This window comes from Corapipo altera, unplaced genomic scaffold (assembly GCF_003945725.1).
Source record: "Corapipo altera isolate COAL_440 unplaced genomic scaffold, ASM394572v1 343, whole genome shotgun sequence".
NCBI classification, from domain to species: domain Eukaryota; kingdom Metazoa; phylum Chordata; class Aves; order Passeriformes; family Pipridae; genus Corapipo; species Corapipo altera.
Window position 1 is genome coordinate 1,526,365 of NW_020884913.1, and position 24,325 is coordinate 1,550,689.

General features: G+C 57.0%; 1 protein-coding gene across 3 annotated transcripts; it reads right to left on the reverse strand.

The window, feature by feature from the left end:
* Positions 1–94: 94 nt before the first annotated feature.
* ARSG (arylsulfatase G) lies at positions 95–22,586 on the reverse strand. Of its 3 annotated transcripts, none has more exons than XM_027654349.1 (12): positions 22,500–22,586; positions 17,372–18,119; positions 16,884–17,071; positions 15,988–16,035; positions 15,797–15,908; positions 15,353–15,493; positions 12,964–13,157; positions 12,281–12,361; positions 9,050–9,158; positions 4,603–4,723; positions 1,328–1,418; positions 95–1,071 (listed from the first exon to the last, which is right to left on the reverse strand). In XM_027654349.1, the coding sequence occupies exons 2-12, from the start codon at positions 17,566–17,568 to the stop codon at positions 743–745; spliced, it is 1,611 nt and encodes a 536-aa protein (XP_027510150.1). In that variant the 5' UTR covers positions 17,569–18,119; positions 22,500–22,586; the 3' UTR covers positions 95–742. The 3 variants fall into 3 exon arrangements, with proteins under 3 accessions (XP_027510150.1, XP_027510151.1, XP_027510149.1); XM_027654350.1 differs by lacking the exon at positions 22,500–22,586 and adding an exon at positions 20,436–20,655 and having other exon boundaries at positions 15,353–15,490; XM_027654348.1 differs by lacking the exon at positions 22,500–22,586 and adding an exon at positions 20,436–20,655.
* Positions 22,587–24,325: the final 1,739 nt, after the last annotated feature.

The following is a 24,325-nucleotide window of genomic DNA, read 5'->3' on the forward strand; positions in this document are numbered from 1 at the left end:
ACCCCACCTGTGCTCCTGGCATCGCCTCTTCCCCCACACCTTCCCAGAAAAAGCCTTTCCCAAACACTGGGACTCGGGTGTGTGTCACAGCACAGTCCCTGAGCTCTGCCGTGCAGGACAAGCTGAGCATCCTGCCCAATGGGGAGCAGCTCTCAGGGACAGCCCAGGGCCCCCTTCCTTCCACAGACAGTTGGGTCTTACCATGGCCCCACTAACAAACCTCACCAGGCAGCTGGGGTGGGCAGCTGCTCCATTTCCCAGAGCACTCACCTCGTGCCAGCCGGGAATTTTCTCGCTGCAGCCACAGACTTCCAGGTTCTCAGCACCAGAAGGGATGTTTGCTCAGAGGCCCTGTCCTCCCCTGCCCTGTGCTCCCACCAGCCGCTCCTGTAACTCCCATTTTAGAGGGAAAGCCAGGCATATTTCCCAGAGGAATTCTCTCCCAAAGCCAGCTCTCACAGAAGGTAGTTTTAATCCAAGACCTGGCTCTTTCCCAGCTAAAGAGCCCTACAAAAAGCCTTCCCATGTGCCCAGAGCCAGCAAGATACTGCAGTGCCCTGCTCTGCAGCAAAGGGGACCCTCTGTGTGCTGCCCCAGAGCCACAACCAACTCACCTCCCTGCTTCCTACACGGAGCAAAGGTGACCCAGCCTCCATCCGTGGCCAACCTCCAGCCTGGAGCCAGCACATCCCATTCACAGACACCACACTGGGGAAAGGAGCAGCCTGAGCAATTATTTGCTTTAGAGACAAAGCCGTGTTGTTCTTCTCTCCGTGGGAAGGTCCAGCCTGGCTGCGTGAGCCCCGTGGCACCGGCAGGCCACGTGCCGCGCGTTGCAGCAGGGAATCACGGCTGGATCCTTGGAATAATCTGCAACCGAGACGTTGTCGGCTGCAATGTCCTCCAGAGCTTGAGTGTAAGCCCTGCTGATCATGGGCAGCACTGCCTGGTACTCCCTGGATGCCACATCCAAAGGCTCCTGCTCCTGGGTGTCGCGGTCCAGGTTGAAAATGAGGGGTGGTTGGTGATGCTCAGCCGGCCCAGTGCTCCCATCGCAAGCCATCGCCCCTCCTAGGGAGGAAATGAGGGAAAAACCCCGGAGTTATGGGCTGCCCAGGGATCACCTCTGTGTTCCTCACAGCCCAGGCCCACCCTGTCCCAGCTCTTAGTCCAAGAGTGTTTCTGGGGCCAACAACCCCGGGCTGCAGAGCTGGGTTGGCTCTTGCTTGAATTAACCTGAGTTGGTTTCCACCTGTATCTGCAGGGATCCAAGAATTCCAGAAGTTTTTTTCCCCAGCCTTTAGGATCTCTGGAAGGGACACGGTACCTGTGGTGTAAAAGGCCTTGTACTGAGCCAGCCTCAGTGCCTCGATCTCGCCGACCTTCCCAGCTGCCCCACTGTTGGGGTGGAGCAGAACCTGAAGGAAGGACAAAAAAGTGCCTGTCAGAACATGGCAGGGAAAACCTGCTCCACCTGTGCACCCATTTACAGCCACCATTCAGCCCCTGGACTGAGCAACCAACAGAGTTTTGATTGCTGAAGGGTGGGATGGTGGCAGAAGAACCCAAGGAAACACCAACATCTCCCTTTGCCTTCCTGGTTCTGCAGGATCCTCTGAATTTACCTCCCCAGACCAATTCTGTCAAGAAAGTGATCACGAAGGTGCAGAGGCTTTCAGTAGAGCAGGACAGAATATCATAGGATCATAGTTTGGGTTGGAAGGGACCTTAAAGACCATCTAGTTCCAACCTCCTGCCATGGGCAGGGACACCTACCACTAGCCCAGATTGCCCCAAGCCCCATCCAACCTGCCCTTGGACATTTCCAGGGATGGAGCAGCCACAGTTTCTCTGGGTAACCTGTGCCAGGGCCTCCTCACCCTCCCAGGGAAGAATTCCTTCCTAACATCTAACCTAAATCTCCCCTCTTTTCACGTAAAACCATTCCCCCTCGTCCTACCACTGAATGCCTGTGTAATATTTGGGAGCTGTGTGTCACCCACTCCATGGGTGCTCCAAGGGAGCCAAATCCCTGCCTGGAGCCAGGAGCCAGCCCCAAGCTGAGGGTGAGCTCATGCAGAGGCCACACGGGAAGGTGAGGTGCTGGAACATCATCCCGTGTCCGCTGACTCACCCCGCTGTGCGAGGGCTCCCTTCCCTGACAACAGCACAGGGAACGGGCTGAGAAGGAAGGGAAGGAGGGAAGGGTGGGTCGAATCTCTCCCCCCCCCCGGTATTTAGGACACTTGATCCACACAGGACAGCTGCTCTGGCACACGGGAGCGAGGAGACAAGTGAGCTGGACGGTCCAGCGGCTCCTCTGCTCAGATCAGATCTGCCGCGGAGCCAACGGCTTCACTGAGGGATGAGTCACTTGAGGTTTCCTCCCTGGGATTCGAGTTTAAAAGTGATTCAAGAAATTTCCACTGTGCTAAAAAATTAGAAACATCTGCTGGAGTTGTAGGCAGCTGTGGTGCCAAGTTTAGTAACAGCACTCACAGCTGATGAGCGTGGCAATGCCTTAGCAGGTGCCCGGCACAGAGCACCCAGATGTCCATCCCACAGTGCCCAGCACGGAGCATTCCAGCCCCCCTCAGCACCCAGAGATGTCCATCCTGTGCTGCCCAGTCTGGATGTGGCCACTGTCTTCAGGGCCCAGCTGGTACCTCATCCAAGAAATGCCAGGATTCAGGGTAGGGAGTGATTTCCAAATGCTCTCAATTTCCTTTATTGCCCTCCATTGCAAGGGAAATTTAAAAAAAAAAAAAAATCACCTTTTGGAATTTGGTTCAATATTTATGTTTTAGGGGAAAAAATAGAAGGGTGTAAAGTGGAAGAGGTGGAGAAGAGGGCGTGCAGTGTGAGCTGCTGCAAGGAGGAACCCCTGCAGCTGAGTCCCCTTCTGCTGATACTCCCCAGTCAGGATAAAACAGCTCCAAAGCAGGAATCAGCAAATATTCAAGGTCCCATGAAGCCAAAAATGGGAACTGAACCAATTAATCTGCCTCCAGCTTTAAAGCTTTGCCTACACCTTTAGCAGCACAGCTGGGATACTGCCAGCCCCGTGTAAGGGCACTCAAACCTCCCTTCCTACCAACAACCACATTCCTAAACCTCTTAAAACCCCTCACTAAGGAAATCTGTTATAATTTGCTGCATAATTAAGGAGCTTGTTTCGATTGAGCCCTTTCAAGAAACATTCCCAGGTCTGGAACTCTTCCATTAAACTGTGACTTTGTTGTTATAATAAATAAAAAACTAGAAAAGGGGGAGTGGGAAGTCTTTTCTCCCTAGAAAACCCATTGCCTGAACTCGGTGCAGTTGTGCATCCCTCTCCCATTTAGCCCTGACACCCAGCAAACCACTGCTCCCAGCAAACCATTGCTCCCAGCAAAGCATCATTCCCAATAAACCATCACTCTCAGCAAACCACTGCTCCCAGCAAATCATCATTCCCAACAAACCATCACTCTCAGCATGCCATTGCTCCCAGCAAACTATTGCTCCCAGTAAACCATCACTTCCAGCAAACCATTGCTGCCAGCAAACCATCATTCCCAGTAAACCCACCACTCCCAGCAAACCACCATTCCCAGCAAACCAGCACTCCCAGCAAATCACTGGTCCCCCCCTCCCAGCATTGCACGTGCAGAGGAGGGTTAATCCCAAGGAACACAGCAGAGCACGTTGGCCACATCCCATCCGCTTCCCTGCTTCATCTCCCAGTTCAGCAGAGGGTTCCATAAATACAAAGCAAATACCAAACCCCTGATGGACACGGAAAGCAAATCCAAGATCCCGCTGGGAGCTGGCTCACGGTGCTCGCAGGAGGGTGGACTTTAAAAGCAAAATCAGGATTTATCCATGGGACTGCTATTAAAGCCGCTTTTTTTTCCTTTCCTTATCTTTTGGTTCTGCAAAAATCTCGTGGAACTCTGAGACAAACGTGTGGCCATCCTGCTTTGTCCTGCAAACTGTGTTTTTTGGGCTTAGAGGAGCTGGCAGCAGCTGGTTGTATGGACAGAGCTGTGGGATACGAGGTGGGCTGCCCCGATGGAACATGGTAACAACAGGCACCTTCCCCAGCCACAGAGCTGGGGGAAGGAGGGCTTCCTTACATCTTCACCTGGCATGATAAATAAAGGGATACAACTAGGTTTGAGCCCCTGGGATCTTCTCTTCCCCACACTGATGTACCTTTTGTGATTGGGAAGCAGGCACACCATGCAGAGCACCACAGGCTGCCACAGGCCTGAGCATCCCCAGGATGGTGTCCCTGGGATGGGGGCACAGTCCTGTGGCACACAGGAAGGTGCCAAGCTGCAGGCACAGGCGTTTATATCCATAATCCCAGATTTGTGAGTGAGACACAAAGCAGTCTTCATTAACCCAAAGCCCTTTTACCCTGATATCCCAAGCCCAGCCTGGTGCAGCACCCAGCCAACTCCAGCTGCCTTCCTCCTCCTCCAGGTCAGGGGGTGACGCTCCTGTGAGTCCACACACCACCAGCTCTGAGCCTTTTTCCACCCCCCACTTACCTGGTTTAGCTCAGGGACCTGCTGAGAGGGGTGGAGTGTCACTGGGGGGGTGGCTCTGCCTTACCTTGTGCCCCTCATCCGACCACCCAAAGAGAACTGCGGACACATCCAAGCCGTCAAAGTGCCTGTTTGGGGGCAGCGCCGCCCCAGCCAGGGCCACCAGCGTGGGGAAGATGTCCAGGGTGCTGGGGAAAGAGGTGGCTGCCATCAGTGGAAAGAACAAGAATCCCTGCAGGGTCCCTCCCAGCCCAACCTGTGCCCCGCCGCCCCTCGAAATTACCTTGCGGGGGGGCAGCTGCTTCCCAGCACCCACCCCAACAACTGAAAAGGTTAAACCCGGCTTCCAGCGGCAGCTCAGGCCCTGGCAAGCCCCAGCTTCACGTGTCTCCCACCCCCAGCCGGCTGCTCGCCAGGCGCTGTGGGTTCAGCCAGGATGTGCCTCCCCCCGCGCCCGCGGGGCAGGGGCAGGGGCACGGCGGGGCAGCCCCTCCTGAGCCCCCCGGGCACGGGGGAAGGCTGCGGGTCACCCTGCGGAGAAAGTGCAAGCACAGGGAGTTTTCACGCCAGTGACAGCACATCCCGTCGCCCCTGCAAAATGCGGTCTTGGCTTTTGCGCGGAGCAGCGCGAGCGGGAGCGCCAGGATGGAACAGGAGCGCGGGGCTGCTCCGCAAATCCCACCCGACCCCGACGGCGCTCCCACCAACAGCCCCCCGAGCCTGCAGGGGCCTCAGACACAACCACTCGGGGCTCCCCCAGTGTGGAGGGACACGGGGAAGGTGACCCACAGTCCCCCTGGCTCCGTGGGGACGCACAGAGGGACAGTCACTGCCTCCCCACCTGCTGCCTGTGGCTCAAAGCAGAGCCTGGCCGTGGCAATTCCCCACCCTCCAGTACATCCCTGCCGTGTGGAGGTTGACCATCATCGTTGCTGGAGTGGGAAGGGATCACCTGGCCCTGCTGCCAGCCCTTCACAGCCTGGGCACAGACTCCCCCTCCTCGGTCCCCCTCCTCCCAGTGGGGACCAGACTCGACTCCAGTGGGATGGGGACATCCTGCTCGCAGCCCCCACGCCCAACCCTCACCCCCCTCATCCTACAGGACACGAGTGTCCGTCCCCCCATCACCAGGAGCACACCCCTCCCTCTCACAGACACGGTCACTGGGTGATCCCACACCTCTAAAGGGAACCAGCTGCAGCAGGGTGTCCCATGGCCCCAGGGGACAGCAGGACATCAGAGTGGCCAAGTGACACATCTCAGCCCTGCCTTTCCTGGGGACAGGGCTGTGACACAGGAGCTGAGGAGCTGGCAGTGCTGAGTGGCGACAGGGACTCAACTTACACCCCTCTGGCTACAAAACCCCTGTGCTGGCAGCACCAGGGGGGTCAGTTTGGGTAAGGAAATTCCTGGAGAAGGAGAAAGCACCAGGTCCCCAACTTGGGGGCACCAGGAGAGTGCCACGGTCCTGCCATGGCAGTCCTGCCCCAACTACGATCCTGTCACCGTGTGTCTCCTGCCCAGAGCTGATGGCAGCCAAGTGGAGAGAAAAGAGCCCTGGGCTTACTGGCCCCCGGTTCTCCCATTCAACAAGTTTTAATTTAGCTGCTAAGAGACGGAGAGAACAAATAAGAACAAACACTGCTGCGAGGCAGCCCCGGCCGGTGCTCACGGAGCCGGGAGGCGCCCAAAGAAATCCTGGCTCCCCTCTGCACCCCTGCAGCACCTCGCTGGGGTCACACCAGGACCCCCCCAGAATGGCAGCTCACCTGGGCAGCATGCCCCGGGTCCCACAGGTGCTCAGCACCCTCAGGATCTGGCCCCCAGCACAGTGCATGTGGATGCTTCCAGGGCTGGACTAAGCAGCCCCAACGCAGCAGATGAGACCTCTGGAAATCGTCACCCACGGGGTGGGAGGACAATGGGATTGAGGACAGAAGCAGCTGAAGATCCTCCCAGTCATAGGTAAATGTAACCCAAAGAAAAAGGCACAAAAAAGTAGGATTTCTGTCAAAGTTGGCATCAAAGCAAAGGCCCCACTAGCAGGCACATCCCAGAAGCCAAGCTGGGGAAGCCATGCTTAAGGGAAAGTGAAAGCCACACTGCCAACCCCTGTCCTGGCCAAGAGAGGTTTAACAAATAAAGTCACCCCAGCACCCTGCTGCTGCCTGAAAACCAGGGAAAAGGGCCCAGGGATCAGCAGCTCCCTGCCTGTGCCCCACAGGGCAGAGCTGTGCGGGGTGATGGACATCCCAACATCCCGGGCAGAACGTGCTGGGAGCACTGCCCTGCCATGGTGATGAGCATCCCGGCATCCTGGGCACAATGTGGCAGGGAAGGCTGCCCTGCCCGGAGATGAGGGGGTGCAGGCAGCTGCAGGCAGCTGAACCAGCTCTCCCTGCACTCTGCCAGCTCGCCCAGCCCGCCCAGCCCCACGCCACTGGCACAGCCAGGATGGTGCAATCTGCTTCTTCACCACCCTCCTGACCTACTTCTTCCGTGCCCTACTTTGGGCTGGGGCAGGGAAGGGCAGAGGCACAGCGGGTGGCTCTGACAATTAAACGTAATTAAAAAAAGCCGACGAAGCAGTTTTTCTGCAGAAACCAGCGTGCAGGTGCAGGTCTGTGGAGGTGCATCAGCACTGCCCTGCTGGCTCCAGCTTCCCCTGCCCCTGGGCACACTCACCTCGCTCACCTCCCTGCTCCCTGCTCCGGGGAGGACGTGGAGCCAAGAGGTCCTGCCCAGTCCTGGCAGGCTCTTTGCCCAGGTGGCAAAGGCTGTCAGTGTTTCCATAACCCCAGGGGCAGAGGAGGCTCATGTGGATGGATACCCTCTGCCTCTGCCCACCTGGGGATCCCACCAGGCAGAGGTCCCCCTGGGTGTGCAGAGGGCTCCCAGCCATGCCTGCACACAGGTTTCATTCCCTCCCCAGCTTTTTGGTCTTCCCCATCAGCTGGGAGAATTTCAGCTTCCCTATTGCACATGCTGATCTTTGGGGGATGTCCCCAAGGGTGACTCAGTGCAGAGAAAAGCCACCTGTCCTGACACACTGTGAGCACCAAGAAACTCCTGCCCTCCACATCCCTCCACATCCCTCCACATCTCTCCACATCCCTCCACATCCCTCCACATCCCTCCATTTTCCCTGTCCATGAGCTCAGGCCATGGCTGGGACCACAGTGGTAAAACCTTCATGAGCTTGACCCATTGCTTGTGTCCCCCAGGCTGGCTCTGTGCTGCCTCCTAAAGAGGGAGTGCCTCATCCCACACAGCTGGGTCTGGCCCTTGGCAATGCCAGGCTGTGCTGGGGGGACCCTGGCTGTGCTCTGGCTCCTGGGGAGCTGCAGAGCTGCTTTCCAAGCAGTGCAGCATAGCCCCTGCCTCTGCTGGATTTCCAGCTGTCCCACCTGCCAGACCAGAGCTGGGAAATGCAGGAGATAAGGTCTACGAGGAGATAACCTGGGCTTGAGAATTCCAGGGCTTGGAGGCAGGGCTGGAAGGGAGGCTGGTGGGACAGGGGGATGGGGACAGGCACTGACCCTGCAGGTGCTGCCCTGGCTGCCTAAGCAGGCAGGAGTTGGCAGCTCTGTCCCAGGCCCTGTGGAGGGAAAGGGTTTGGAGGTGAATCCACGGGGTGCTATGTGTGTGCGCCCCATCCCCTCTGCCAGACACCCGTGACTCAGCTTATGGCTCAAACCTTCCTGTGCCTGCAAAAATCCAGCTCCCAGAGCTGCCCTCGGGCCATGTAAGGAGTGAGTGGCTCCAGCTTATCTCAAGGACCTTAGAAACACTCAACACTTCCCCAGGGCCCACCAGCCAGGACCTGCTTCCAGCAGCTGGGGTGTTATTTCCCAATGCCCAGCCACTCCCTGCCCCACCATGCTGTGCTCCAGAGATGAAAGGAGATGGGGCATCCCACCACAACTGCTGGAAAAGGAGGGATACAAGGAGAGGTGCAAGTCCCACATGGAGGGGTGCAGTTGCTGCCTGCAGAGGTGCAGTATTGCTGCAATAAGGACCCCCCCATGCCACATCTTCCCCCCGGGGAGCCGAGGCATGGGGGCAGCAGCCCTTCCCCTCTGCTCCCGCCGGATCCCGGCCCGGCCGCATCCTGCAGGGATTGCCAGCGCCATCTCCCCGGCCAGCCTTTCCCACAACCGCACCCTCCTCCACATAAAGCCATTCACAAACCACAAAGCCTGAGCCTGCTCCTTGGTGGGGAGAGAGAACATCGTCATCTTTTAATTATCGGGAGGCCCTCGGCCACCGCGGCCAGGAGGCACACGGAGCCCGGTGGCTGCTCACGCCAACCCACCAGCCTCACAAAAAGCCCTTTCAAACTCCTCTTTGCTGAAGCATTAAGTCTTGGGAGAGGACAAAAGTAAAGTCTGGCATGAGGCACGGAGTAACTAGTGCAGGCAGCTGCTGCTGCCAAAACCCAGGTGGTGACCTGGGGATGGTGGGTCGTCCCAAAGGGGGTGGAGGGGCTGCCCTGCTCCCCGACGGGCTCTTACCTGAGCAGAGCACGGCTCGTGCGCTTGGCAGGGACGTGGCCAGGCCAGTACACCACTGCTGGCACACGGTGCCCTCCTTCCCAGGTCGTTTGCTTTGCTGAGCTCCCGCCTGCAAGAGAACAGGGCAGCGCTCAGCATCCTGCTGAGATGGGAAACCTCCTGACCCCGGAGTTTCCCTGGCAAAGGAACCGTTCAGAGGCAGAGGGTGTAAATTGCCCCAAAGGGAGGGTGATTTTGCTGGAGAGAATCTGGGTCAGGGGAGGGAGAAGAGTTACAGGAGTTTTTCAAAGAAATAGGGAAAGGGGGGGGGGGGTGGAAAGGGGCTCATTTTGGCACTGCTTTGTGTTTCTCCAGCGAGTGATGAGAAATGCAGCTGCTGCCGGAGCCGTCGCATTTCCATCCACTTTTGATGTCAGGTGAGAAAATGGAGCAGGCAGGAAATGTAGGAATTTGTTCCAGGGACTGCTGCCCTCAGCGAGGTACAGCACTGACAGCCCCCCCTCCCCCCGCCTGCTGGAAACCTGCCTCATTAAAAATACCATCCTGCTAATAACCCTCCTGTCAGCTAATGAACCTGATCCATCGTTTCCCTGACAGCACCCAAAAGCACCCTTGCTCTGCCCTTGGGTTTGAGATGCTCTGCATGGCACGGGGGAAGCTGCCCAGTCCCTTCCTCCACCTGGAGTGCTGCACACAGGGATGGGGGTGCTGAGCACCAAAATGCAAGGACTGTGCATCTAAACGGGTGGAAGTGTGTTGGAGAGCCTCTCTCTGCCTTGGCTGCAGCCCAAAGTGCCCCAGGCTGCTGAGACGGGGGAAGGGGCTGGGAATGGGGCAAACAGAAAATCCCAACGCGATTCACCGAGCAAACTTCCCAGGAGCAGCCTTTGTCCTGCGCCTTTCAGCGTGCACATGGCAACGGCGCTAGCCCAAAGCCATTTCCTCCGGGCACAGCCAAGAGAGGCACGGCCACCCCGCACTCCTCTGAGCCCCTGTGCCGGTCCCCAGCCCAGCCCAGCCTCTCCAGGAGTCACTCCCTGATCCCACAGGCTGATCCATGCTCCCAAGAAATGCTGATGTACCCACAGGGACACACAGGGCACGGATGCTGCAGTGCTGGTGCCACAAGGGCTAGTCCTGGTTTCTGACCCTGCTGCCCATTCTGCTGGCACATCCTCAATCTCTCCCATTCCCCACCTAAACTTTTGGTGTTTCCCCCCCCCGAGAACATCTCCTTGGGGCCTCCACAGTGGGACACAGCCGGCACTGGGATCTCTTGTGGCTACTGGAAACATAACAGTGCTTCTAACACACATCATGTATGGCTAAAGTGAGGTGCCTCCCCTGCCCTCAGACACTCCAAGAAACCACAGCAATTACAGCAATTAATATCAATCCCCATCTCTGTACACATATTAAATAACTCGTCCTCCTGGATGCATTTCCACAGCTTTTCCATGCCTGGTCAGGGGTCTCTGGCAGGACAGCAGAGTGGGGGAACCCCCTCCAGCCACCCCAGTGCCTCTGGCTGGTCAGGACATTGGAGCAGCCCATGAATGAGCTCACATTAACACTTCTGGGCAGTAAATGGGGCTGAAACACCCAAACCCAACCAGGGAATTTTCTCCAGGGTGGGGATGATGCAGCCCTGCTGCTGTGGGGACTTTCCAGGCTTTCCAGGAAAGCTGAACTGTGCATTCCCGTGGCAGGATGAAAACCTTGGTCCCACCACACACAGCAAGTCCTCAGCAAAGGGACACCAGATCTAGAGGCTCCCAAACCTGTCTCAAAACACGCCCAGCATCACATCCCCAAAATGTGTATCTCTATCCCAGTATCCCCCCTTGCTGGGCTCTTGGCCACAAGGTGGGAAACAAGTTTTTGGGGTGGGCTGAAGGCTATGGGAAGCTCCCCAGCCAGAGAAAGGGGCAGCACATGTGGATATGCTGCTTTCCCTCAGTGAGGACCAACTCCAGTTACCACCTGATATCAGTGGAAAACACCCCTGGAATTTGGGTTGGAGCCTAAAAGGAAACACCAAGCTACATGAAACATGGAAAGCTCGGAGCAGCCTGTCCTCCCTTGCCCTCCCACTCCTCAGGGGCTTTTCTGTGCCGGGGGATGATTCCCTCAGGATGGGACGGCCGAGCATCCCACCCCAGCAGCACCCAGGGGTGGGTGTTTGTGCCAGTCCTGCTGGTGGCAGCCCCATAACGCCGGGCTGGCTTTCCAAACATCCGTGCAACAGCCAGCCCAGGGATTTCCGAAGTCATCCTTCCAGCCAGTGTTTACAGCCAGCTGGAGTGCCCTGCCAGCCCGACCTCCTCCCCAGCCTCAGCCACGGCCAGGATCCGGGTGTTTTCCCAGGGTGGCGAGGGGCTGGAAAAGGGGCCGTGTTTTCCTCGCCCTGTTCCCGAACGCCCGCACTGCCTGTACCATCTGCTCCGGCTTTGTGACCGGTGGTTGCTCAAGAGCAACCCGGGCCGTCAGCAGGGTTTGTTTACTAGAAAATTAAGGTTACGGATTTCATTCCCGGGGCCAGCCCGGCCAGCCAGCCGGAGTAGGAAGGGCTCTGGGAATGGGAATGGGAACAGGCGAGCCAGCCCGCCGGCAGTGCTTGCCCAGGGAAGTGGCCACGGTCGCATGGGCTGGGTGTCAGGAAGCGGAGGAGGGATGAGGCGCTCCCGCCCCGCTGACCCCGGGGCAATGGGGGGAACCGAGCCTGGCACGTTACGCTGCGTAACACAAGCAGAAGTGGGAAACGCCTGACTCATGAATGTTTTCTGGCCGAAATAAACCCACCGAGCAGATGGTTTGGCCGGAAAAGGAGGAAAGATGGAAAAAAGAAAAAAATAAAACACACACCCCAAGAAAACGGTAGAGAGAAAGAAAAGCAAAGTGCCCGGGGTGCAGGGAGGGTGCTGGGCAGGATGGGGATGGGGGCTACAAGACCCTGCTGGAGCTGATGGAAACATCCAGTCCCCAAACCAGCACCAGTCACCTCAAGTTCTGGGGTAACAGGGACCCCAGCCCCCCACCCTCCCAGCAGGGTTGTTAGGGGAAAGCTTGACTGTTCTGGGGTGTGTTCACGCCCAGGGCAGCAGTCAGGGAAAGGCTGGAGGTGGAATGCTTCCCATGTCCCCCTCGATGGGCAATGAAGGGATTTGTGGAGCAGCCCCCCTGCACCCCTGGGGACTGGCAGACCTCCCCCTCCCAACTCTGCCAGGTTACCTCGCTGCCTCTGCCAGGCCCCCACGAACGGCCCCAGGCGTCCTGCCAGCTCACACTTCTGTGCCCAGGGGCCATTGTCACCTGTAAGAGAAAGAAATGTCTCCATGAGTGACACCAGGACCAGAGGGTGGGAGGGGACACCTCCACAGTGGGGCGGTGGGCAAGGAGAAGTCACCCTTCCATCCCTCCTTCCCATCCCTGTGATGCCTGTGATGCCTCCCCACACACGGGCAAGAGCAGCAGGATGATTGATTTTGATTTCTAACAGTTTGTTTCCAAGGGATGAGTCCTGGGGGGGAAACGGCTGCCACCAGATTTGGGCGCTAATGAGCGGCAGAGCGGTTCCTGTCGTCAGGAGCAAGACATCCTCATTAGGGAGGCTGCTCAGAGAGAGCGGATTTGGGCTTCTTAATGAGCGAGGATTTGTGGCTTAATTAGGCACAGCCCCGCCGGTTCAGCCCCGCGGCCGAAGGCGGGTGGCAGGGCGGGCACCCCGCGGAGTGGCCGCGACACTCTGGGACCCCCATCCCTGCGAGGGGACTGCTCCCCGTCCGTGGAGCAGCAGGAGCATTGAGGGCAGGGCACAAACACAGGTCCTGCCCCCTGACCCACCTCCACGCCAGGGCTGGTGTGGGGCAGTCACCAGTGTCACCCCAGCCCTGCAGCCACTTTTCCTGCTGTACCTGTGAACCACAGCAGCGTGTTGCCCTTCCCGTGGCTGTCGGCCACCTCCTTTATCCGTCCCACCAGGGCATCCATCTCGCTCAGGGAGGCTCCGTAGATGCCCCTGCCCAAGGGGGGGGCCAGCTGGGGGTCCCACAGAGGGACGTGCATGTGGGCCAGAGCCAGGTAGAGGAAGAAGGGGCGTCCACTCTCGCTGCACAGGAGAGAGAGGGAGAGTGTTCAGCCTTCAGGGTAAGGCAGTGGCAGGAGGTCATTGGGGTGGTGGTACTGCCAAGCCTGGGGACACAGACCGGTGGCCCTTCCACGGCTCCTGGGAGAAAAACACTCTATGTGCATTCAAGCTGGCTGCAAATCCTTGTACGGGGGGATGCTTGGCCTCTGCTCCTGCTTAAACCTCTCCCCATTGCCCCCCTCATTGTCAACAGTCCTCCTGTTTGGGATAGACTCGCCCCTTCCTCCATCTCCAGTGGCCAAACACCCTGAGCTGGTGCCTCCCAGGCACCCACCCACTCCCCTCCCCTCTTTCAGGGGCCCATTTTGGCCCTTTGTTCCCCTCTCCAGCAAGTGCCTGGAGATCTGACAGTGATGGGCAGAGGATGAGCCACAGCAGGACACCCACACCAACCCCAGGCATGGCCTTGGCACTGCTGAGCAGCCCCGGACAGGGAGTGCGGCACGTTCGCCCGCCGCACGCTGCCCCACTGCCTGCCGCTCCTAAATCATCAGAGGACGTGTCCTGTTTGCTTGTTTACAGCTATATTTATCTCCTCCAATGAGTCCTGCTCTTCCTCAGGGACCTCTGAAGGGAAGGGTGGGATGGCCAGCGGCGGGGAGGGGCCGGATCCCAGGGACGTGTCCCAGCCCGCGCACGCGCCCGACTCCGGCCGCCCCATTGCTGCCTCCAGAAAGCTTTCGGGGCCCCTCTGACGTGTGTTTCAGCATTTCCTTCCTTTACCCGTCACCTGGGATGGAAAATGAGTAAAACTCATCCCACCTGGAGCTGCCCCGTCCTCCCCCATGGCACTGGAGCCCTGCAAAGAGCTGTGCCCAGCCCCTTGCAAAAGCCATGTGAGACCTTTTCCCACGGGATGCCAGAGACTCTGGAGCAGGGAAAACCACTTCCCCCGGCTTGCATCCCACCACTCCAGAGATGAACTCATGGCTGCGGTGTTCAGCTGAACATCCCGCTTGCTTATCACAAGGACACCTCAGAATTGTCCCAGATGGAGATAGCTGAGGACAGGAGTCCCTGACTTTTGCTCCCACGCTCACTGTGCTCGAGCAGTGCCATGTCTCACCGTCACAAATTGCTCAACCCTGACACGACTGGTTAAGAAAACACCGAGATGGCAAATCCGGTGTTCTTTTGTTGCCCTGTAATGAATGAGTCAGGCAGGGGAAAACTGGAATAAGCCATCAAAGGGAAGGAGAGAAAAGGCAGGCACCTGCTTAATCCTGTTCTCCGTGAACGCAGATAACCTCAGAACACTTCTGGGAGTTTAAAGGTTTTTCCTATTAAACCAGAGCTCACACACTTGGTTTCACAGCCAAACAGCATCCTGGCAGCCCAGAGGGCTTGGACAGGAGGGGGGATTGCTGCTGTCCCACAGCCCAGAGCCTGAGTACCCTCAGCATCCTGACCACTATAGATATTGTGCAACAAAACCACACCCGGATTTATAAGGAGCCATTTCCCACAGGCTGCTCCCTGCCCAGCCTTTTGTTCATCCCCATCACACAAACCTAACCCCCAGGACCCCACTACTGTGGCCCTTCTGTGTGTCTGTGCTATCCCTGGATGCAGACATGGGATGGGCTGGGACTCGGCTGCCCGGCAGCGCTTCCTCTCCTCGCACTGCAGGGAGGCATTTTGCAAAGTCACAGCTCATAATCCGCCAATAATGGGGATTAAAGTTACACAACCCATCCCCAGGGCTCGGCCGTCATTTGGAGGAACCACTTTGCTCCTGAGGGACGAGCGCACCCAGGCACCTCATGTCCTGTGAGCCTGGGGGAGGCAGAGCTTGAAGCCCAGGGATCTTGGAGTGTTTTATCCTCAAAATAGATCGAACCCCTCATACTGGGCAGGTTCAAACCCCTCTGGGTGCTGTTCTGGTCCCACTGCCAGAGCTGCCGTAGGCACCCATTTCAGCACCTCTCCCACACCCCTGCCAGCACTTCATACCCAGGGAGGCACCTCCCCTGCCCCACTGCCACTGCAGAGATGGAGGGATGGAGGATGGAGAGAGGCATGACAACATTTGCTCCCTTCCATTCCCGCTAGCCAGGACCCTGCTGTACATTCCCCCCAGGAAGGAGGCACAGCCCAGCTCAAAAGCTTTGACCTTCCTCATAAATGGTGGTTTTAAAAACACCGTGTCCCCTCACCTCGCCCGCCGGATGAACCGCGCCGCCTCCTCCGCGTAGCGCGTGGCCAGGCTGCCGAGGGCCACGGGCTGCTGGACGATGGTGACGTTCTCGAAGAGAGGAAGAGCGACCTCGGTGTAACAGTCCTTCCTCGCCACCCTGCTGGGAAGAGTCGCCAAACGCTTGTAAACACAGTGGGGACCGGTGTGGGAGCAGGCACGGAGCCTGGAGGTTTTCCTGGCCTTCAGAAAGCCAAGGAGGGGAGGAGAAAGGGGGTGATACCAATGTCGGTGGGACTGACCCACCTTCCCAACCTGCACCCTGCTGTGGGGTGCACAGGGGTCAAACTGGGTACATGGAGTATGAGGGGAGGTGACACAGCAAAGGGTAGCTCTCGGGGCTGGGGACACTGATGCAAATCCCCACCTCCCTGTGGCAGCACCCAAATCCCTCACGGCCCCGTACCTGGCAGCCGCGCCGTGCCGCGGGCAGGGCGGGCAGGGCGGCAGGTTGTACCCAGGGGTGTCCGTGCAGCCCATGTCGTGGCTGTAGGGGATCCCAAAGTAGTAGTCGAAGCCTGAGAGGCGAGCAAGGGTGTCAGTGGGGTCAGGGTGACCGCAGGGCCCTCAGCTCGCCCCCGCTGGCACAGCCCTTACCGCGGGAGTTGGGGTGATGGCGGCCGTGGTGTCCCAGGTGCCACTTGCCTGCGTTGGAAGCCACAGAACATCATTTCAGAGGTTACAGAGCCACAGCCACCACCAGCCATCACCCACGAGGTGCCCGCAGAGCTGGGGGCTTTAATCTTGCTACAAGAAAGGCTCCTTGTTTGTGCTGGCTGCGTTTCCAGAATGCCGTCTATTTTTGCAGAAACCCAGAAAAAATGCATAAGGTATCTCGTGCCTGTGCAAAGCGAGTGTTTCCAGCCTTAAAAGGCTCTTTCATGTGTTTGTGTTCTGAGCAGACGGCTTTCTAACCCCCCCAAACAGCCAACTTCACCCTCTGACCTCCGGCACGCCCTTGCTCCCACTGAATGCACCGATCCAAGAGGGAGAACTCCAAAAACTGTGGGGCAATGGTGAAACCGAGGGATTTTCTGCCAGCACGACATGTGCACCAGCAGGAGCTGCAGGTGCAAAGGGCTTGTGCTGGCTGGGGGGACCCACGGTGACAGAAAGGTGCCCAAAGTCACAGGGCCAGCGGCACCGACCGTGGCGTGGGATGCAGGATGGCAGAGCTGCCGAGCACAGTCGTGTTTGCTCAGGAAAACCCAGCACATTCCTCGGGAGGTGAAGCAATTAGAGCTTAAATGGAGAAGCCTGGATTTTCAGGCAGCATCATGTGTTTGAAAAGGAAGATTTTAATCTTGGGATTACGTAATCCAAGGGAGATGTGTGAAATCCCTCTCATGTGATCCTTTAGACTCTCCTTTCACTGCCAGCGCTCCACTCAAGTACCTGCAGCCACCCCCCTGCAAGGGATGGACACGGGGGTCTTTGGCACCCCTTGTCACCCCCCCCTGCCCCGGCTGCCCCTGTGGCATTTTGGGCATTACCTATAGCCCCTGTGCTGTACCCAGCCTCCTGCAGGACCTCAGCCAGGGTGGTCTCGTTCAGGGGGAGGCCTCCGACCGACGTGATGGCGAAGTTGTGAGTGACCCCGTTGCGCACCCCAAGGCGCCCCGTGAGCAGCGAGGCACGGGATGGAGAGCAAGTGGATGCAGCTGAGTGGAAATCCACGAACCTGGAAGGTTAAAGGACTCTTTACTCACAAGGCTCTGCATGCTCTAATGCTGCCCCATCCCTCCCTGCTCCCCTGCATGCGTCCCCTTCTGCCCCAGGGATGAGGGTTGGGAGTGGGGGATGAAGCTCGCAGGTCTCACAGGGATGGATGGACCTGCACTGGTCTCTGGCAGCCCTCCCCATGCACCCAAACCCACATCCATTAAATCCCTGCCAGTCCCATGGGAGTGAATTCCCCTTTGTTGCAGGACAGAGTAACCAGGGATGCTAGGAGAGGGCAGGGAAGGGGGACAGACATTACCTTGTCCCTTCGGCAGCCAATTGATCCAAGTGCGGGGTCTCCTTGGTCTCTGCCCAGTTGGCCCCGAGGTCCCCCCAGCCCACATCATCTGCCAGGATGACGATGAAGTTGGGCTGCCCATACACCCCACAGGGAGCCCAGAGTCCCACCAGCACCACGGCGAGCACCAGCACTGCCTGTGGGGACGGGGTCCCCATGGTGCCACACGTCCCCTCCCACCCACTCTGCAGCACTGGCGGCTTCCTCTTCCCCAGACTCCCTCCCCTGTATCCCTGTGGATCCAGCTGAGCTCTCCACAGGCCCTTGCAGCGATGCCAATGTCCCCTCCTCAGCTGGTCCCGTGGGGCCGGGGGTCTGGGTTTGCTCCCTTGGCTGCCGACCGAGCTGCGACACCTCCTCCGTCTTTCACACCCAAGCACAGCTGATATTCCCGAAATCGGCGCCAGCAAAGGTGTTATTCTTAGAAGTCAAAAACACCCTTTGAAGTCACTGTCACCCTATTTATATCTTTCCTTCCTTCCTGGTAAATATCTAATTAGACACCAAACCAAAGTGGTATTTTCCCCTCCAGGAGCGGCTTGATCTGCGGCGGCGGCTCCTCTCCCCTCACCACGGCCCAGGGGGGTGTTTGTGTCCAACAAACGGCTCCTTCCCTGAAGACTGAGCCCCTCAGCCTGGCCTTCAGGTGGAGAAACAACTGCTGGGGCTGCGTCAGTCCATCCTTCTCCTCGCACGGCTACAGCATCCCCTGTGTAAGAGAAACCAGCCGCAGTCAGGACCTGCCCAGTGCTCCTGCACCCCGGCCCGGGGCAGGACGCCTTCTCCACACGCCGAGGCTTTGCCTTTGAAGTTGTATTTTTTGCTGCCTGGCTCACGATGGCTCAGCTGGAAAGGGCTGGGAATAACGAGGGCCCCTTTCCCACATCCATGGCTGGGGCTGGGATGGTTTCCCGTGCGCCTGCCGTCCCCGGGAGCAGCGCTGCTCCCTCCCGCCCTGCCAAGGGCTGTCTCCTGAGCACTGCAGGGTGCACAGCACCACAGTGGGGGACATGAAGGGCACTGCCTTCATTTGTGACAACTGACAAGTGTCTGAAGCTCATTTTCCAAATGTAGTTCTGCTCCTGCTGCCCCACTGCTGCCAGTGCACCAGAGCAGGCAGTGCAGCCCAGCTGCCAGAGGGAGCTGCTCCCGGAGGCAGGGATGCAGGAATCCAGACAAACCCAGAGGCAACAAACCCCAGGAATACCCAGGCTTACAGGATTAAGCGCATCTGGCTGCTTAGGGCAGGATTTGGCCTCCAGTGGTGGAGAGGTTCAAGCATAAACCCCCCAAAGACTGACGGCAGAGTTGGAGCTCTGCAACACGACCCCTTGAGCACAAAGTTATGGCCAAAGGGAGATGAAGCTGCAGAGATCTGCCAAAACCCCATTGAGTCCTGTGACAGGAGCTCTGCACCAGCCCATGGGGATGGTGTGGGGACCTGTGCCTGGGTTGGGGACAACCAGGACCCAGCTGGGGCCAGCACTGCAGCAGTTGTCCCCAGTTGGTACCAACAACCTTGGGTAAGGAACATGCCATGAAGGATGCAGCTCCCATGGGATGGTCAACACAGCCAAGCAGGACAACATCCACTAAGACAAACCATGAGGGTGAGTAGAGAAGGCAATACTGGGAAACAAAAGAGAAGGCGACAAGGGGGTAGGAGAGGGAGTAGGATGAGCCCCATCTCTAGGCCGAGAGGTTTGTGGCTTGCAAAGCAAATCATTCCCAGATTTTGCTGTTCACATCTTTAAAAGCTTTGGGCTGTCTCTCGGATCAGCAGCTCCAGGGCTGTCAGTGTAGCACTGAAGTGATCAGGGATGTGACTCCATTCATAATTCATAGCTCACAGTGTTAATTTATGAAGCCTGGAGGCTCTTGGTGCATCAGCTAATGTAGGTGGGATGTGGTGGGTTGTGGGGCTGAGCCATGGGAGAGGCTGCCCAGCCCTGCCCCAACAAAGCCCATGAGCCCAGCTCCTGTTCTGCATCCTCCTGCAACCCCACAGCTTGTCCCTCCTGCTCCTAGAATCAAGATTAGGTATCTGGACACGTTTGATGGTACTAAATCACTTTTGTTTTCCAAAAAAAATTCCCTTTACAATTTCTGTGGAAAGTCACTGGGATTTCTTCATAGATTGGCACCTGAAGGGAGCAGCCCTGCTTTGGTCCAACACCCCCTGCCCAGGGCCTGAGACCAGCTGGGCCAAGGACAGCACAGAATTGAGCCACCAACTCCATAGGAACATCATGGACTAACCTGGGCATGGCCAGGGTGAGCCCAGCCCCATCTCTGCACCAAACCCCTCAAAGCATCCTCCATGCAGCACCATCCTGGACCCTATCCCATTCATGAGGGGTGGCCCTGCATCCCACAATGTGCACCTGCAGCCACCTGGAAAAGCTGAGCAAACCCCAAGGAAGCCAAACCCTTGTCCACCCACAAACCTCCGTCCCTTCCCTTTACTTTGGGGAGGGATGCCAGGGCTAACAATTTTCAAAGGACAGTCTCTTCTCCCTAAATTACAGGGAAAGTCATCCAGGGCTGAAATTTATGCATTAGCATCAGACAAAACATCTTGATCCCTGACGCTCAGAGGCCGTTTGAAGGAGAGGTGGAACCGTCCACATCCAGACCACATCCCAACCCTGGCAGGGCAGGAGGCCACCCCTTGGCATCAAATCCATTGCCCTCTCCTCCAAGACCTTTGGCAGGGTCTCCTCTCTGACCCTTTTTGGTTGGAATTCCCAGCTGAGCCCGGGCTGTGCCAGCTCTGCCCCCGTGCTGTGCAGTCCTCCGGCAGTGCCCAGGTGGATGCAGGAACTTCCCTGGGATAAGCCCTGGTGCCTGTTCACTGCCACAGCAGGACCTGCAGCATCTCTGTCCCCCTCCAGCTTTGCTACAGCCAGACCCACCCAGAGCTGAAGGACCAACTTTTAGCTATTTTTGCAAAAAAAATAATGACTCAGAAGAGATTCCCCCGGGGGCTGACTATGGCGTGAACGCGGCTGTGGAGGCACCTCACCTCATGCCAAGCAGGAAATACTGCACAGGTGGTTACAGCTGGATGAGCCACCTGGGAGGAATCACTCCAAGGATCCAAGGCCTCGGGATAAATGGCATAAGCACCGTGCTGGGCATCGCTCTGAGTGCACAGGGCGCACCTGGGCGTCACAGCACGCACCTTGTCCCAGGGCAGGATTAAACAAATAAGTAAAGAGCATTTTGCAAGCCAGGCAAGGCGGTTCACAGAAACTCGGGATAAGTCCAAACCAGACGAACCAGTTTAGAAAAGCCCCAAACCCTCTCCAACCAGGACACCCCGGGGTTGGCCCCGGGGGCAGAGGAGGGGAGATGCCTCTCCGGGATGTCACCGCTGGTGGTGCCACAGCGGAGGGGCCGCAGTCACCCACCCGGCACTGGCAGTATCTGTCATGTATTTATTACACATTAACCAGAAAGTTTACAAATCTTGAGGCCAGCAAGATCATTTTCACATTTTTCACATTCTTTCACATTTTCACGCCTGCCTGGAGAGCAAAGCAGTGGCCGGAGCCCAGAAAAACCTGACGCCCTTTGAAGCACGTCCAGCTGTGCCGTCCCCCGCTGGCACCCGGGGCTCGCACCCCACCCGGGGTGTCACAGCTCTGATCTCCTGCCCAAACCCACAATGATGGCCCCGTTCTCCTGCTGGAAGTCCCAGCAGGCATCCCCATCCTGGCTGCAAGGAGCAGGGAGATAAGGACACAGTAAGGGATGAGAAATTCAAACCGGAGCGGGCACACGCTGTTATCCAGGATCACTCCAGGGGCTCCCAGCATTGCCCCTTGTGCCAGCCAGGGTCAGAGAAACTGAGGCAGGAGAGCAGAAGTGATGGCTTAGGTTGTGCACTGACCCCATGGCTGCAAAGTGATGCAGGATGGGGACACAAGCCCATGGTGTGGCTCCCGGCACTGACCCTGACCCCGACCCCGCTGACAATGGCCAAGCACAGCCTGGAGGGGATGGATATTGAGACAGACAGGCTTTCAAAGGGGAGAAAATAAACAAACAAACAAAAAAAATCCGTGTTTTCTTTGTAAATTAAACTTGCACAGATTTGATGTTTGATTCAAGCACAGAGAAGGGCAGCAGGTGCCTCGTGAGGGGTTTATCCATGGGGCAGAGGGTACAGGAGCTCCGTGCCTGCCCCACTGGGCCTTCTCAGTCCTAACATGTTTACCAGCTAAGCTCCATTCCTGGTACAACTGTCCTGACAATGCTCTGAACAGAGTCAGGACTTTATTCCAGGAAGAGGTTTTCTGCTGGAATAGTTTATACTAGTTCCCCTAACAGAAGAAAGCAGCACCGACAAAAACATACTTCTGCAGATTTACCAGGATTTCTGCCAGCTCCTGGGACAGGAGAATGTTTTTCACCCATCTCGCTGCTGGGTCTTTCAGAGAAAACATTTCACATGCCGAGCAGGGCCGGGCAAACCCCGGCAGAATAAATGAACTGGAAGTCCCGGAGCCATCCGGCGGCGCAGCTCAGGGGCCCGCGCTCCCCTTCCCTCCACAGCCCGCCCTGCTTTCCAACTCCCGCCTGATTTATGCCCACCGACAGGAGGCTCGCTCTGCTTCCCTGGGGATCACAGAGCTCTCCAACACCAGCCACGCACCCGGGCTGCAGAAGTCCCCGGGATGATGGAGAAGCACGTCCCGGTGCCAGCGCTGCCAGGGATGGCACGGACCCACAAGGGATGTGCCGGGGCAAAGAACCCTGGCAAGACACAGCCAAGCCAAGCCAAGCAGCAGGGAAATCCCTCCAAAGTGAGCAAGCAGCTCGGGGGGAAAAGGATTTTACAGCAGGGCTGGGAAGCCCTGGGCTGGAGAGTCTGCAGCCACCACCCCCCTTCCCCCCACAGGGCCCCTCCAGTCCCCATCGCTCCCCAAAGCCTTGTTGCTCTTGGAAGACCGAGAGGAAAGGAATGAGAAGGTGAGGCAGAGACAGATGCAAAGGACTGACAAGAAATACCAAGGAGTAAATCGCTTTGGGTTTTTCATGCCAAAGATATTTGCATTCTTATTTCTCCCCTGGAGGCACAAACCTCTTTTGTTGTCCCATAACCAACTTGCACTGTCGATGCCAGGAAGAATTTCAGCATGGGGAGGGTGACCCATTTTCAAGGAAAAGCCTGTATAATGGGGATATCAGCTCTGCAAGGTCAGGGGGGTGGTCACCCTTCATCCGTGCCCCTGAAAGGCAAGATATGGATAAAGTGCAACCACCTCAGAGGAACCTCAGGTTTCCTTGGTAGAAGGGGTTTTCCTGCAGGACAGGGTGATACAAGGTTCCCAGGGACACACAGGACACAGTCCCATGGCCAAGCATTTGGATTTCAGATGGATTTCAGCCTGTTTAGGACTGTTTAGGGACTGTGAGGAGTAAAGCTGCTGGAACATCCCTCCAGCACTTGCTGGAGGCAGTGGCTACTGAACCAGCATTGCCATGAGAAACCAGCAGAAGCTTTCCCAAAGTTCCCAAACGAAAGCAGTAGCTAATTTGCCTCATTTTGGGAGATTTGCAGAATTTTGCCCCCACTGCCCTTCGCTGTGCCACCCAACTAGCCATCCCACTGTGACAAAAGAAGGGAAAAGCAGGAGAAGGGACTCTGGCCAAACCAAACACAGCAGCCCTTGCACTGAAGGAACATTTTAACCTGGATACTGTTTCCAGGGGTGTGAACCAGGATCCCCGGGTTCCACATTAACCCACAGCAATTTGTGGGGGATGTCAGCACAGTGGGCAGACCCCAGGAGGGCAGGTGAGGAGGAGTCTGCTCACTGTCCCAATCTGAGCCCTCTGCTATTCCCTGCAGGCAAAAGTCACAGGCCCACAAGCCACAAGGAATGGTGCAAGGCTCCAAAACCCCTTGGCAGCATCCATCTGCTGCACAGGGATGCAGCAGCAGCAGTGGCTGTGGCACAGCGAGCCCCAGAGCTGTCAGGTTTTCTCCTCCTTTTTACTGATTTCAAGGAAATTTAGAGGACTTAAGCACTCATTGCTTTAGTTCCATCCCTCTTTGCCAAGCACTGCCGGGCACGGGAAGAAACCCTGCCCTGTGCTCTCCGTGCCAGATGTTAGGCTGCATCTCAGGGAAAGGTTCTTCCCCCAGAGGGTGGTTGGGCACTGCCCAGGCTCCCCAGGGCAGTGGGCACAGCACCAAGGCTGCCAGAGCTCCAGGAGCTCTCAGGGACAGGGTGGGATTGTTGGGGTGTCCTGTGCAGGGCCAGGGGTTGGATTCCATGATCTTTGTGAGTCCCTTGCAACTCAGGATAGTCTGTGATTAGGGACTGAACCTCTGCTCCCTTCCCCATCCATGTAGGTGGTGACTCGGTCTCTCCTACTTCCAGTTTGACTCACAAATCCCTATTTTTTAAGCTCCCTACATAAGGGAGATGTTCTCCCCTAAAAATACAACTAAAGGAGATGGTTTCCCCTAAAAATGCAACTGAGGGAAATGTTTCTCCCTGAAAATGCAACTAAGGAAGACACTTTCCCCTAAAAAAGTCAATCAAAGGAGATGTCTTTCCCTAAAAAAATGCAACTAAGGAAGATGCTTTCCCCTAAAAATTCGAACGAGGGAGATGCTTTCCCCTAAAAGTACAGCCAAGGAGATGTTTTCTCCTAAAAACACAACAAAAGGAGGTGTTTTCCCTTAAAAATGCAACTAAAGAACATGTTTTTCCCTAAAAATACAACTAAAGGAGATGGTTTCCTCTAAAAAATGCAATTAAAGGACATGTTTTCTCCTAAAAGTGCAACTAACAGAGACGGTTTCCCCTAAAAATTCAACCCAGGGAAATGTCTTTCCCTAAAAGTACAACTAAGGGAGATGTTTTCCTTTAAAAAATGCAACTAAAGAACATGTTT

What these genes read in the sequence shown, in the direction of transcription:
- ARSG (XM_027654349.1), bottom strand. Translation starts at nt 17,568, where the DNA reads ATGGGGACCCCGTCCCCACAGGCAGTGCTGGTGCTCGCCGTGGTGCTG. An exon ending in TTGGCTGCCGAAGGGACAAG is followed by an intron (nt 17,072 to 17,371) that starts GTAATGTCTGTC and finishes TTAACCTTCCAG; the next exon opens with GTTCGTGGATTTCCACTCAG. An exon ending in CGGTTCATCCGGCGGGCGAG is followed by an intron (nt 13,158 to 15,352) that starts GTGAGGGGACAC and finishes TCTCCTGTGCAG; the next exon opens with CGAGAGTGGACGCCCCTTCT.